Source organism: Acyrthosiphon pisum, chromosome A1 (genome assembly GCF_005508785.2).
Source record: "Acyrthosiphon pisum isolate AL4f chromosome A1, pea_aphid_22Mar2018_4r6ur, whole genome shotgun sequence".
Taxonomy (NCBI): Eukaryota; Metazoa; Arthropoda; class Insecta; order Hemiptera; family Aphididae; genus Acyrthosiphon; species Acyrthosiphon pisum.
In genome coordinates, this window is record NC_042494.1 from 47,127,033 (window position 1) to 47,140,716 (window position 13,684).

Consider the following 13,684-nt stretch of genomic DNA (forward strand, 5'->3'; position numbering starts at 1 on the left):
ATATCATTGAATTCAAATTTAATAGTGTCCATTATACAGTGACCCACTTCTAACCTACTGTACAGCAGAGCGACATCCACTTACCCACCTTTTTTGTTAATTTACCCTAGGTAGATATTAAAATTAAAAACTGTTTTAAAAACACAATAAGTTAAAATTAATCTGCATACATTTCTAACAATTATATTTTAGAAATAAAACATTGATACCCCAATATTTTTATATTTAGGTGCTTATTTTTTCCGATTGGATAAACATACAAAATTACGATTGGCTTCAATGCTTCGTATTATAAAATAATATTAATAATATAACATAATATTTATAATAGTTTAGTTTGTTATTGTTAAATTTTAACAGTTTAACACTTTAACATGACTCCAAAACAACTGTAATAACTAATAAGTTGTTTTCTGGAGGTCAGCAAAAAAAAGACAAGGGGATATAAACTCCCTAATCACCACCCCCCCCCCTGATGACGACACTGATTTAATAACATCAATGTCCAAGTGATATGAAAGAAACTTATGGAATTAGGTATAGTCATTAAAAGAAAGAGTTTCACAACCATAAGATTATCTAATATTCTAATGGAAAACTATTATTTCATCAAATTTCTTTTTATCCATCTAAAATGTGGTCAGAAAACCTTAAATATATCTGTGCAACAAAATGCATATAAATCCTTTCATTCTAATTTCAACCTTTGGATGTATTCATAAGCAGGTACCAACCTTTCCCGTTCTTAGAAATACTAAAATCAATACAAACCGATACTGTTACAGTGTTCATATTCTTTACAAAGTTTAGTGTTGTCAAACAATTAAACAAACAGCGTCATTTTCCTTGACGGCAGAATTAAATATTAAAAAAACGGAGATATTAATGTATTAATATCTCAACTTTTTTTTATTTTTATATTTAACTATAGTTATTTTAGTCAATAGTCCTTACAAACACATATCAATAAAATAATAAACCCTTTTAATTATGCGTATTTGATATATTATATTTATAAGTAAGTATTCTGCAAACTTTAACAGTAAAATATTAAATGTATGTATTATTTTATTTTATTTTTAGTGCTGTTATGTTTAAGACACACACTTTTATTAGCTTTATTTATATTAGGTTCATTTATTTTTTATTTGATTTATTACATTTAAATGACCAATTTCTATAGCAGATGATAGATTCATGAAGTTTGCATAAAGTTGTTTGATACTTATAACAATTTTGAATTATGATTTTTTATTAGTAAAATATTATCGGGTTACGTAGATAATATACCAATGGGAAAATAAATAACAATTATTTAAAGAAAGTACCTAGCTAGGTACACTATAATTATACCAAAATAACAAATACATTTTTCAACTTATTTTATTCGTCACAAAAAATAACTTAAAATGGTAATATTAAATATAAAATGGATTATATTTTCAATTTCCTACAAAATATTGCAATATGTTGAGCACATCATATTATTATTATGTTCTGGTCATATGGCCATATAATTGATTACATAAGGTTATCAGTACAAACTGGGATTACCATTTGGCAGCAATCGGGCCATGAATAATATCCAATCTGTTATACACGTTATGCTACACTACACATTCATTCATACAATTATAAATTAACATATTATACAAATATGATAGTTTTCAATATTATTAACTAATAACAAAAATTGCTCAAAATAATAAATTCACTATAATATAGTGAACTAATAATATTATATAAAGTGTGCTCACGATTTAAGGTAAAATTATAAATATTTCGACTGGGTGAACTTTAATTTGAATCTGGGTTTTTTTTTATAATATTACCTACACATAGGTCTTGTTTTTGAATATAAGAATTTTCAAATTCAATTAATTTTGGAATTTGAATAGAAAATCTTTATTCAATTTTGGCTTATAAAGTTTTGTTCTATCATAAAAATTGATAGTGAGTCAAATATCATACAAATCAGAACAAATCATACAAAATTGGACAAAGCTTCAATAAAAAAAAAAAAATTATCATAGGTAATACGAATAAAAAGTAAAGAGCATTAAGTTCCACATTATAATTATTTATTTTATTCATCATATATGATTTTTTCCATTTAAAAGTTCCATGCAATTTTGTATTACTTGTAAAACATTCCTATGATCCTATAACTCACTCTTATTTCTCAATCACTTAACTTTTAAGATATAAAAATGTATTTTTTTTACACCAAATGCCCGGAGAAAAGGGTTAAACATTGAATTTTTTTTTAAAGGTGTAATATTAAGTCCATCATTCAGTAATAAAAAAAACCAAAACCTTAATCGCGATTATACTGTATACATATAAGACTACTAATTCAATATAATAATATACTATATAAAATGTATTATTTTATGGAATATTAAGTTTGTTAAAATGTATTTAGATATTTTACAAATGCTATAATAAGTATGTACCTACTTATAATGTATCAATGAATTATCTTTTAATTTTAATATTAATGAGTACTAAATACAATGTAAATGTACAGGGCATGTATTTAAGCACAACATTCATTGTTGGCTATTACAGTATTAGAGCCAATTTTTGTATTTTTATTAAATTTGAATTAATTTAAAAAATTTTATATTCAAACAAATTAAATTCTTACAAATAAAAGCATTTTTTATAGTTATTATTTAAACGGTAACACATATTTTATAATTTTATATTATTAATACACTAATTTTATCAGTGTTGTGATTCATAAACATTAAAACATTGAATATTTAGCAAATAGTTGAACTTATTAATAAACTACTTAATCTTTAGGTATCTACTTGAATAGATCATATTTAAATAATATACTACTTTACATTATTATAAAGAACATATGTATGAACATAAAATTAATACCTATGTTACGAAAATATAACTTTGATTTTATATTACAGGTGAGTCTGGATCGGGGAAAACAGAAGCATCTAAAAAAGTTCTGGAATTTATTGCAAAAGCAACACACGGTGACCATATTATTCAGTTGATTAAAGATAAACTCCTTGTAGCAAATTTAGTTTTGGAGGCATTTGGTAATGCCAAAACTTGTAATAACGATAATTCTAGTCGGTTCGGAAAATATATGGATGTGGAATTCAACCCCATGGTAAGTTAAAAATAATAAAAATGTTTTTTTGCATTCGTAATGTTCGCGTTACAATTAAATCGTTTTATAACAAATTCTATTAGTCTTACGATCCTAAAGATCCAGAGATCCCCTACCATATTATACAACTATAATGATTGTAATTCTAAGATTTGTAGGTATACCTTTATAGCTATTGTCAATATTTAAAATGATCTACTTAATTTGACACAAATTCTTGATAGAGAACTATTATTGGATTTCCTATAGGGTCAGCCAATAGGTGGTAATATTCTAAACTATTTGCTTGAAAAGTCTCGAGTGGTAAAACAGGCTGAACACGAAAGAAACTATCATATATTCTATCAGCTGATCAATGGAGCTGACAAATGGCTAGCCGAACTCTTAGAGATTGACAAGGACGTTGATTATATGTACGTGAGAACGGACAAGAGTGAAAATGACGGTTTCGAAGATGAAGTTTGTTGGGTTCACTATAAATGCATAGTTGTTTTATTTATAATTTTGGCTTCAACTTTATAGACTATTAACGAAGATTCCAAAAAATATAAAGAAACTTTACATGCTCTCCAAATCCTAGAATTTAACTTGGAAGAAAAAATGGATATACTGAAAATTGTCGCTAGTATTTTGCACCTGGGTAATGTAAAAGTTCATGAACGTGACCAAATGAGCAATATTGAAAGTATCAGCACAATTCGTATAGTAGCCGAAGTAATAGTAACAATGTTTTTACTTTTTTTTTTATTATTATAATTTCTCTCTGCATCGCGGTCATTGGTGGGGGGGGGGGATTAATACAATATTTTGTTATTTAGCTTTATATGCCTATTATAATATATTAATATGTTATAAAATATTTGCATTTTAAGAGTAGATTTTTATTTTTTAAGGTACACAGTTAACAATAGCGTAATATAATAAACTAATTTGTCCAATCCAAATTTCTGGAGGAATGAAAATATAATATCATATTAATGACTATTGAAAGTTCCGGTCAAAGAGCTTCGAATATGTCGTAGCCCGTCGGATAATTGTTTGTTGTTTCTTGCTTCACCAGTGGCGTGATTTGGGGTGGTGATCATATAGACTTGATCATACATTTTAGTAAATTGTGAGGGTTAACCCAAATACACAAATAACGGAGTTTAGGGAAACCCAAAAATTGGCAATATTTTATAACCACGATCTAAGGATAGTAATTAGAAGTACCTATATTATTCCGTGTTGTACTTATGTATAAACTTTACACATTTTTACGCAGCTGCTGATAAATTATAACTGATTAGGTAGGTACACACAAGTTTACGGATGGGTACAATAATTTGTTCGATTTTGTACCTACTCAATTATACGTACCAACGTACCTAAGAAATACATAATGCACATTGTACAATAAAACATAGTAGGTACGAGTAACAACAACTAATTAGGTAATAATTAGGTAGACAAAAAAAATATGACAATAGGGAGGTAGAATATAAACCTTAACCACCCACCTACCATTGGATGTCACATTCAGTCAATATGTATTTTACAGAAAAATGTTACGTTATCGTCGGGCGATTGTAAACTCCGCCAGTATTAATTAGGCGTTCCTTATATAAAACTAAATGATATTTTTCTAGTAAGTAAACTCAAAAATTCCAAATTAAAATTAAATTGTGTTAGAAAAAGCTATAAATACTAAATAGTTATAATAGTTGATTTATATTTGACTTAATGGTTTGAATATCTATTAATTGTATCTCATAATTTTAGTTTACAGTTCAAAATATTATAAGTACCTATTATAACATATTATGTCATAATAATATAATATATCTACATATTATTTTTTGATTATTAGTTATCACAATTGTCTATCATTATTTTTTAACATCATACTGGTCCTTGCAATTTGTATGATTTGTTCGAACATTTATTATTTTTATTTTTAAATTTTTATACACTTTGGTATACATATATTACTTAATTAATAAGGATAATAATTACTATAAAATTATGATTTTTTTTTGTTTAATAATAATCTACTTGTTATATTAATTGTATAGTGTATACTGTTACTTCATTTTTTTCAATGGCGGAGTTTACAAGAACTCAAGTTTACCTGATTTTTGTCACTGGCGGAGTTTACATGAACTCGATTTTACATGTTTTATTTTCCTGGCAGAGTTTACACTAAAAAAATGTTCTTGTGGCGGAGTTTACATGCGCCCGTTATCGTCTATTTGCTTCATATTCATTATAATCGTCGGGCTATGCGTAATGCGTTTATATATTTGTTGTGAAGCGGTTCATTCTATTTTTTTACATAGACACCTATTCTTTGTTTGATGTTTGTAATTATGTATAAAAGTTGTTCTGAAGATAAACTGGTTAAAGGTGATAAAATCGATTTAAAAATGTTTTTCATGATTGAATATTATTTGCCCTGTTAATTCTAAATAGATCAATGTTTTCCAGAAATATATTCAACAATATTGATCTTTTTTAAAAATTGTATTTCCTTTTTTTATTTTGAGAGGTTTCTAACTTGGAGATTTGTGTGTTTCGGTAATATTAAAAACCTATTTAGATGATGATTAATGGGGTAGAATGATGGCTGCTTGATTTTGAAGCTGACCATTTAGTACCACTGATATAATCAACTTTTATGTGAACACTATAACTTAGGAAATATTTGTGCTTAACACTATAGTAGAAATTGTGTATCTTCGTTTGATATTGGATCAATATTTTGGAACTTGGAACTGATTAGTGAATACTGAATAGTTCGGGGCTTGAAATCAAAATGAAAAATTTTCATTTGATTTCCACATATTGATGTTTATTTTTTCTGACTTAAATTTAAAATAATAATATATTGATATTATATTTTTATGACTTTCACGTTTTTGTACATTGTGGATATAGTTGTATTATGGTTTCTAATTAGATTTTTAACATATTTTTTTTTTTCATTTAAAATAAATAATAATATAAATTTTACAGTTTTACAATTTCAATTTTGATTTATAACTATGAGAGATCTGTCATCGTTCCACGCGGTAATTGATCCAAAAAATTATTTATTTATTATTACTTACATATAAATACATTATTTTTAATTTTAAATCAATTTCTGTATTATAAAAAAAAATAAAACCATTGTTACTTTGCTGTAAATAATGGAGTTAGTATATTTTCGATTTCGATATAAATTTTAAGTATCATTAAAAAATATATATATACTTTTGATATCACTTTTTATTGCTTAGATGATTTTTAACGATTTTTATCTATATTTATAATCGATTTTAAGCCCTGAAATGGTGGTTCGTAAATCATAAATCGGAACTTGTCCGAATTAGAAGTGGGCACGAGGCTGTAGTGTTGTTCTGTAGTTTGTAATAATATTAGTACTCCACAATACATAATAATATTGATGTAGAGTCAAGTGGCTGCTGAACGTGATAATATGACCACCGGCTGGGTTTCGTGAAGATAGAAATAATAAATAATGTGATGCAATTGCCGAATAATATTGTTTTATTCATTATACTCTGATAGTCTGATATCTGATGACAAGCTGTTTTTGATTTTATTTTGTAAGCAGAGGTTTTGATACATAAATACCAACAATTTAGGAGGGTGCTAATTTTAAAATTGAAGATGCTGCCAATACCCCCTATAAGCATCCCCTAATTTCGCCTATGGTAGTCCATTAAGTTTTAACTATTATTGCATACATTTTTACGAAAATTGATTTATTATTGATTAGTATGAGGAGGTTTATCAATACAGACGTACTGCAATGTAGAATATACGTAAAGTGATATAGTAAATGTATTTTTTTTTTGGTTCAGGCGATATAATAGTTTAGGAGATTTATAAGTTTGAGTTTAATTCTGTATTTTTTTTAGAATTTTTCCTATGTAACGGTTTTGACGAATGCTTGGTTAGTGGATGGACTTTTTAAAATGGGGTATTTTCTATTCATTTTCATGATAGAATTTATTCCTCCCACTTTGATTGTGTTTATAATAAGTGTTTATAATATTTATATATTGTGTATATTATACCAATGTGTGTATGATTTACTAACATAATGTACCGCAGCTATTAGTATGTATCGGTATAAATATATCAAAGCTCACACTTGCGGTAAGGCATATATAAGTTAGCCTACATATTATCAGTATATCATATAATTCTGGTTACGAACTCGGTTTTACATTTGTAACGGCATTTCTTTTTAATATAATAATATTATTATTTTTTTTTATTAGATTTAAGGCTTCGACGACTGAGGTCATTTCCCTGTAAGGTTGGTAGGGTTGGTACGGTTGGTATGGTAGGTTAGGAACACGTGTATGTGTTGCAAGGTTTTTACGCACTACAAACCCATCCGGGAACTAGTTGGCAGTAGCGCTCTCTTGCACTCTCTCTAGCACTTTGCGTGATTGATTTCAACCACTGCGCCGCGCCGAGCCACATAATATATTATTACCTATGCCAAATACTGTAAATTACATAATTAAATTAAATAAATCGTCTATAATATCATACATTGTTTAATTAATCAATTTGATATATAATAATATGTTCAGCTGCTAGGAGTTCCAAAAAAGGATTTGATATTTGCATTGACAAACAAAACAATACGAGCTCATGGAGAAGTGATTCAGTCACGTTTGGACGTGGAAATGTCGATTTGTGCCAAAGACGCATTAGCCAAAGCCATTTACAGTAGACTATTTGAATGGTTGGTAACGCATATAAACAAAACGCTCAAAACAAGTGTTCGTAAAACCGATGGTCGCACAAGCAAAAACAAATCAATCGGAATATTGGATATTTATGGTTTTGAAATCTTACAAAACAATGGGTAGGTGCTGTATTAATTATTGTATACAGTTCGACAATGTAAAACATATATAATTTATTTATGTATAATATTATGGTAATTAAATATGAGTACCTAATATATTATTCAACAATATCATAAGTACAAAAAAAAATATTAATCATTTATAAAAATGGGGCCGGAGTGGCGCAGTGGTCACACAGTTGACTTACGACTCATACAGTCATCGGTTCGATTCATAGCAAAGTGCAAAAAAATGTGTGTGATTCTACGCAGTCACCATTTTCCCGTGTTGTCGTCCGATTGCGTCATCCGGTTTCCAACTAGGTCCCACTCCACTGGGAGTGAAGACCGCACATGTCTCCTCTTGGAGAAGGGGGGTAGTATCATGCATATAGTGATATATACATAGATAAATAGATCACATGATCTCCCTACTACCCACTTGTGATAAGCATTGTCAAAGACCTTGAGGTCGTTACAATGAACAAATATAGAAAAAAAAAAAAAAAATTTATAAAAATAAAAGTGAATACATTAATATTATGTAGTTATTAATTTACAAACCTATTGTAAGTTATAAATACAATTATTAATAGGTAGTTTTCACAAGTAGGTAGGTATAATACTATAATATAATTTTTTAAACATAATGATATTTCTTACATGGAGCACTTATAATAAAATGTTGCATAGTGTATTAGTGTGTCATTGTAATGTAGTATAATATATAACATTTAAATAAAAAATCTCAAAGTTATTGTAAAATAGTACTAGGTATAGTCAATAATTTAATAATTAATTCAAAGATATAAAAAAATTCAATTTCAGATTTGAACAGTTTTGTATTAATTATTGTAACGAAAAGTTGCAAAAGTTATTTCTTGATTTAACACTGAAGTCGGAACAACAAGAATATTTAAGCGAAGGCATCGAGTGGACTGTTGTTGATTACTTTGACAACGGAATTATATGTGACATGATCGAAGAAAGACACAAAGGTATGAACCCTGTGTATACTTAGGTACATCTGATTTATTTTCAAATAACTAACACCACAGTCAAATAATGTTCTAAGGGATCATTTCATGTCTCGAGGACGAGTCTCTTAAACAAACTGATGTATGCAATAATTTGATTTTACTAAACGAGTTGGCGAGACGTTTTAAAGAACATGAGCACTTTTCATGTTATCAAACAGCAAACGATCCACAATTCAAGAGGACAATAATTTTACCTACGGTGAATACCTAATGTTAAAATACTAACTACCACAAAAATATAGATATTACATTTTTTTTAAACATTAAAAGGAATTCGTGATCAAACATTTTGCTGGTACCGTGACGTACAATGCTTCTAGTTTTTTGGAGAAAAACAACGACTCTCTATTTGGAAATCTGAGCCAAATAATGTCCAGCTCCACCAACGAGATCATAAAGGTAATACATAATTTATACACGTTCGACTATATTTCTCACCCGGAATTTTTAGACGATTTTTTCAGATTGCCAGACGCCCAACAAAAAGATACCAGAGACCACAATAAAGCAATTTAAAAAAAGTTTGAATCGGCTTATAAACACATTATCGTCAAAAGAGTCATCGTACATAAGATGTATCAAGCCAAACAACTACAAGGAATCTGGTTTGTATAATATTTTATCGGTGGTCAAGTCAACCGGGGTATTACCTACGTTATACATATTATGATCCTCTTAGGACTTATTTTTGTATAATATGATTGATTTAATAGTACCTATATAGTTTTAACACGCATTGTCGACGGTAAGAATAATATTTAATAATAGTAATACAAAACATAATTATTTAAAAACCAGCCTTAAAGGATTTTTTGTGTTATGGACCATACGTTAGGGTTATTATTCGATTGTATTTGACTTTTGTACTATATTTAAATTTCAGATAATTTTGACGAAGAAGTGATCAGCCAACAAGTGAAGTACATGGGTTTAGTCGAGATACTACGTATCAGGAAAGCCGGTTTCGCATATCGTGGTCAATTCGAAGTATTTTTAAATAGATATAAGTGCTTGTGCCCAGACACTTGGCCCGATTGGACTCGACGGTTCGGCGGGGTGGCCGTCGATGCAGTAAAACGGCTTATTGAACATCTGCAGTATACGAACGAAGATTATAAAATCGGAAAGTACGTGAATAGTAGTAGCAAGTATCGAAAATAATATTACTCTCGAAATAAATTTAATAAAATTTAATTACCACTATCATAAAGGTAGATATCATTTCAGCCCGATATAATCATAAACAATCGATGTAGCACATATTATTATAATCGTATGCATAGTCTCCCAACCCGGAGTAGGTTTAAATGAATTCATAAAATTTGAAAATATCTCACCGATCTCCGAATAATCATGTTGATTTTTTTTCTAGCTTTTTGATAATATTACAACAATACAGCCACGCATAATGCAGTGAATCCGCATTACAGTGTATTTTATTAATTAATTGTTTCAGGACTAAAATTATGATAAAACATCCGCATACGGTGTTTGAAATCGAAAAACGATACCAGACGTCCAAGCACCTGTTGGCGACGATTATCCAATCGGCGTGGCGTGGATACGTGGCCCACAAACGATACGCACGCATCAGGACACTGTTGATATACTGTCAAAGGTTGGCAAGGCAGCGTTTGCGGTACAGGCGATCGATGAAACTCAGAGAGTTCGAACTCGTTACTAAAAAGATAGTTTTCGTGCAGAAAAATATCAGGAGGCTGTTGGCCGTTCGCGCTTACAACAGGACTCGCAACGCCGGGATAACGATTATAAAGTATTTATAAATTGTCATAACCCCACCACGAAACATTCCCGTTATACCTTTACGCATGAAAACCGAGGTAATCGTTTTTGGTCACCTGTTTAAAAAACCAACAAACAATTTTCAGCTTCGTCAGGGGGTTCTTGACGAGAAACGATCCACCGAATGTGTACAACCGTCGGTTTATTGTATACAAGCAGATTAAATATCTGACCGAGCTGTCCGAGGCGCTGCCAAAAAGTCTGATGGACGACCGATGGCCCAAGCCACCGACTTGCTGTGAAGAAGTAAATACGAAATCAATCGATGAAATTTCGTATGATATGTCATTGTATAGTATTATAAATAAAATTTATTTTTGCAAAGGTATCTGCGTACCTAAAGGTCCTGCACCGTGGTTGGCTATCGAGGATATATCGAGCGAATTTGGCTAAAAGTCCAGGGTCGTATGAGCGTTTGAAATTAAAACTCGCTGCATCTGAAATATTCAAAGGTGAAAATACAATATTCAGCTACTTGTCTTGTGTAATTTTATAAGTAAGTACACACAATAACAACATCAAATGTCTAATGTGTTTTGAAGGGAAAAAGTCAATGTATCCAGAAAGCTTACAACTCGATTTCAACTCCGATCGTGCAGAGATTATCCAAAAACTGATAAATACCAACTTGAATGACGCAAATCCCAAAACTATTTATTTTGTCGGTTTTTGCACACGAGTTTTTATTGAATTTTTTTCTAATTTTAAACTTTTTTAGTACGCGACAGAAGTAACAAAATTTGATCGCCGGGGCTACCGAACAAGAGATAGGATCTTAATACTAACTACAGAAAATATTTTAATCATCAAAAAATCTGATAAAAATCTAAATATCAGAGATCAATTGCCGTTGGAACACGTAACGAGCCTGCAGATGACCTCGGGAATGGACAACTTTTTAATTATCAAAGTATCTGAAAAACTGGAAAAATCTAAGGTAAAATCGATGTTTCAAAACTAAGCAGTAGTGTTTGATAATTTTAACGTTATTTCACGCATTTTACCTAAAATTATTTCTAAATAACAATCAGAGACGTAATTTGAGTTTTAAAGCCCTAGTAAAGCTATGATGCTATTCCAATTTACCCCTTCCCTCGGCCATACTTGAATCTCTAAATAAATTATCGCCGATGATACAGTCATTTCCCTCATAATACGTCTCTGATAACAATGGAACATTAACATAATATTATGTTGTGCTTTTATAATCTTAGGGAGATGTTTTGTTAGAAGTTCCCTACTTAGTTGAATGTGTAACAGCTCTTTCAGAACAAGCGCCGGGGATAGTAGAATTCATCAATATGCAAGAAAATTCATGGTACCTACATATTATATTATTAGAATAAAATAAATTAAGCCTGATTTATATACAGTTAATAAAATAATTTAGAGCAGTGAAGTATAGAGTTTATAGACTATAGATAATATATTATTATTATAATAGTAATATTTTATAACTACCTCTACCCGTAAGCCATTAATAACTAATATTATATATTATAAATATTATGATTGCTCTTTTTGAATATAGATAATGATTTTTTTTATTTTTAATACGTCTATATGTATGCCTAATGTATATATTTTATGTACAATATTTAGCATGAAACATGACATGAAAAACTCAAAAAACCCTGGATTCATCGAATTTATACCTGTTGCCATCTCCGAGCGTAAAGGAGAAATCCGTAAAGGAAAAAACGGGAATTTAACGATTACTTGTTGAACATAACATATGAATTTTTAACCATCGCCGATTTCAAATAAATTAGGTTCGAAACTAGCAAATGTCAAGCACATTGTGGAGAATGTCAGTATTACCTATATGAAAGAGCCCAATTCAATACAATATCTTCGCCTGAGGATGTATTTTATATTCTACAGAAAATAAAATACACACATAATGGTTCACGACATAATATGTGGATTGTATACGTTATAATAAAATTTTAAAATAAACTAGAACACAAAAATATTTCTTTTGTGTGCAATGTTGTTCTATACAGAGTATAGTCTATAATCTAATGGTATACTTAATAGAATACGCTACACCTACAGAATACAGTTCAATATATATTAATGATTTACTGTTGCTATAGTTACTGGTTGGATATTCAACCATTTATTATTTTTATTATTCAATATTAGGTACATTACTGGTATTAGTACACCTATATCAATATTATAATTTATCAAACAAAAATGATGGTATTATCACAGAACAACAGAACAGAACAGATTAACAACAGTGTAGCTACAAACCACAGAAAACTTAAAAAAAAAAGGGGAATTTCTCGGTACGAGACAGCACGTTTAAAATCTAGAAATGTCGAACGGTTTTTCGATGAGCCTTAGGAATTAGGATTCCCTTCTGTTTGTTCTGTGGTATTATATTATAAAATAGATATTTTTTATTTAGTCTGATATATCTTCAATAACATGGCTATTGGTGAACATTAAATTAATATTATGTTAAATATTTCAATTGTATGACATATATTGATATACAGAGTGTAACAGAAAGAACTGACAAAAAAAAAAAAAAAATTATGCTACTTAAACTTATGACAAAAATTGATAAAATTATATGATTAGTGCGTAGTCGCATAGATATATTATAATAGATTAGGTTAAACAAACAAGTAACAATTTATACTCCTTACCACAAAATTATCGACATACATTTAATATTTTAAAAGCATCGCCAAGGCCAACTGCTTATACTTTATAGTGACTCAATAAATTGCGTGCAATAATCTAAACAAAGTAAGAATATACTTTTCAGACAACTATAGGTACTAATAATGTAATAAAATAAAAAATTCAATTTTTATAATATCAATACAT

General features: G+C 29.2%; 1 protein-coding gene across 1 annotated transcript in view; it reads left to right on the plus strand.

Annotated features, from left to right (window-relative positions):
• The window catches only part of LOC100158794 (myosin 1B), a 16,498-nt gene extending 3,686 nt beyond the window's left edge, over positions 1-12,812 (plus strand). Inside the window, exons 4-19 of the mRNA XM_003247091.4 lie at positions 2,934-3,142; positions 3,392-3,601; positions 3,665-3,856; positions 7,735-8,012; positions 8,823-8,992; positions 9,070-9,233; positions 9,305-9,433; positions 9,486-9,639; positions 9,918-10,161; positions 10,491-10,808; positions 10,924-11,083; positions 11,163-11,289; positions 11,380-11,498; positions 11,556-11,774; positions 12,052-12,155; positions 12,440-12,812. Coding sequence (XP_003247139.1) covers positions 2,934-3,142; positions 3,392-3,601; positions 3,665-3,856; positions 7,735-8,012; positions 8,823-8,992; positions 9,070-9,233; positions 9,305-9,433; positions 9,486-9,639; positions 9,918-10,161; positions 10,491-10,808; positions 10,924-11,083; positions 11,163-11,289; positions 11,380-11,498; positions 11,556-11,774; positions 12,052-12,155; positions 12,440-12,563 — 2,921 coding nt within the window. The 3' untranslated portion in view covers positions 12,564-12,812. The remainder of the gene's footprint in view (positions 1-2,933; positions 3,143-3,391; positions 3,602-3,664; positions 3,857-7,734; positions 8,013-8,822; positions 8,993-9,069; positions 9,234-9,304; positions 9,434-9,485; positions 9,640-9,917; positions 10,162-10,490; positions 10,809-10,923; positions 11,084-11,162; positions 11,290-11,379; positions 11,499-11,555; positions 11,775-12,051; positions 12,156-12,439) is intronic.
• Positions 12,813-13,684: the final 872 nt, after the last annotated feature.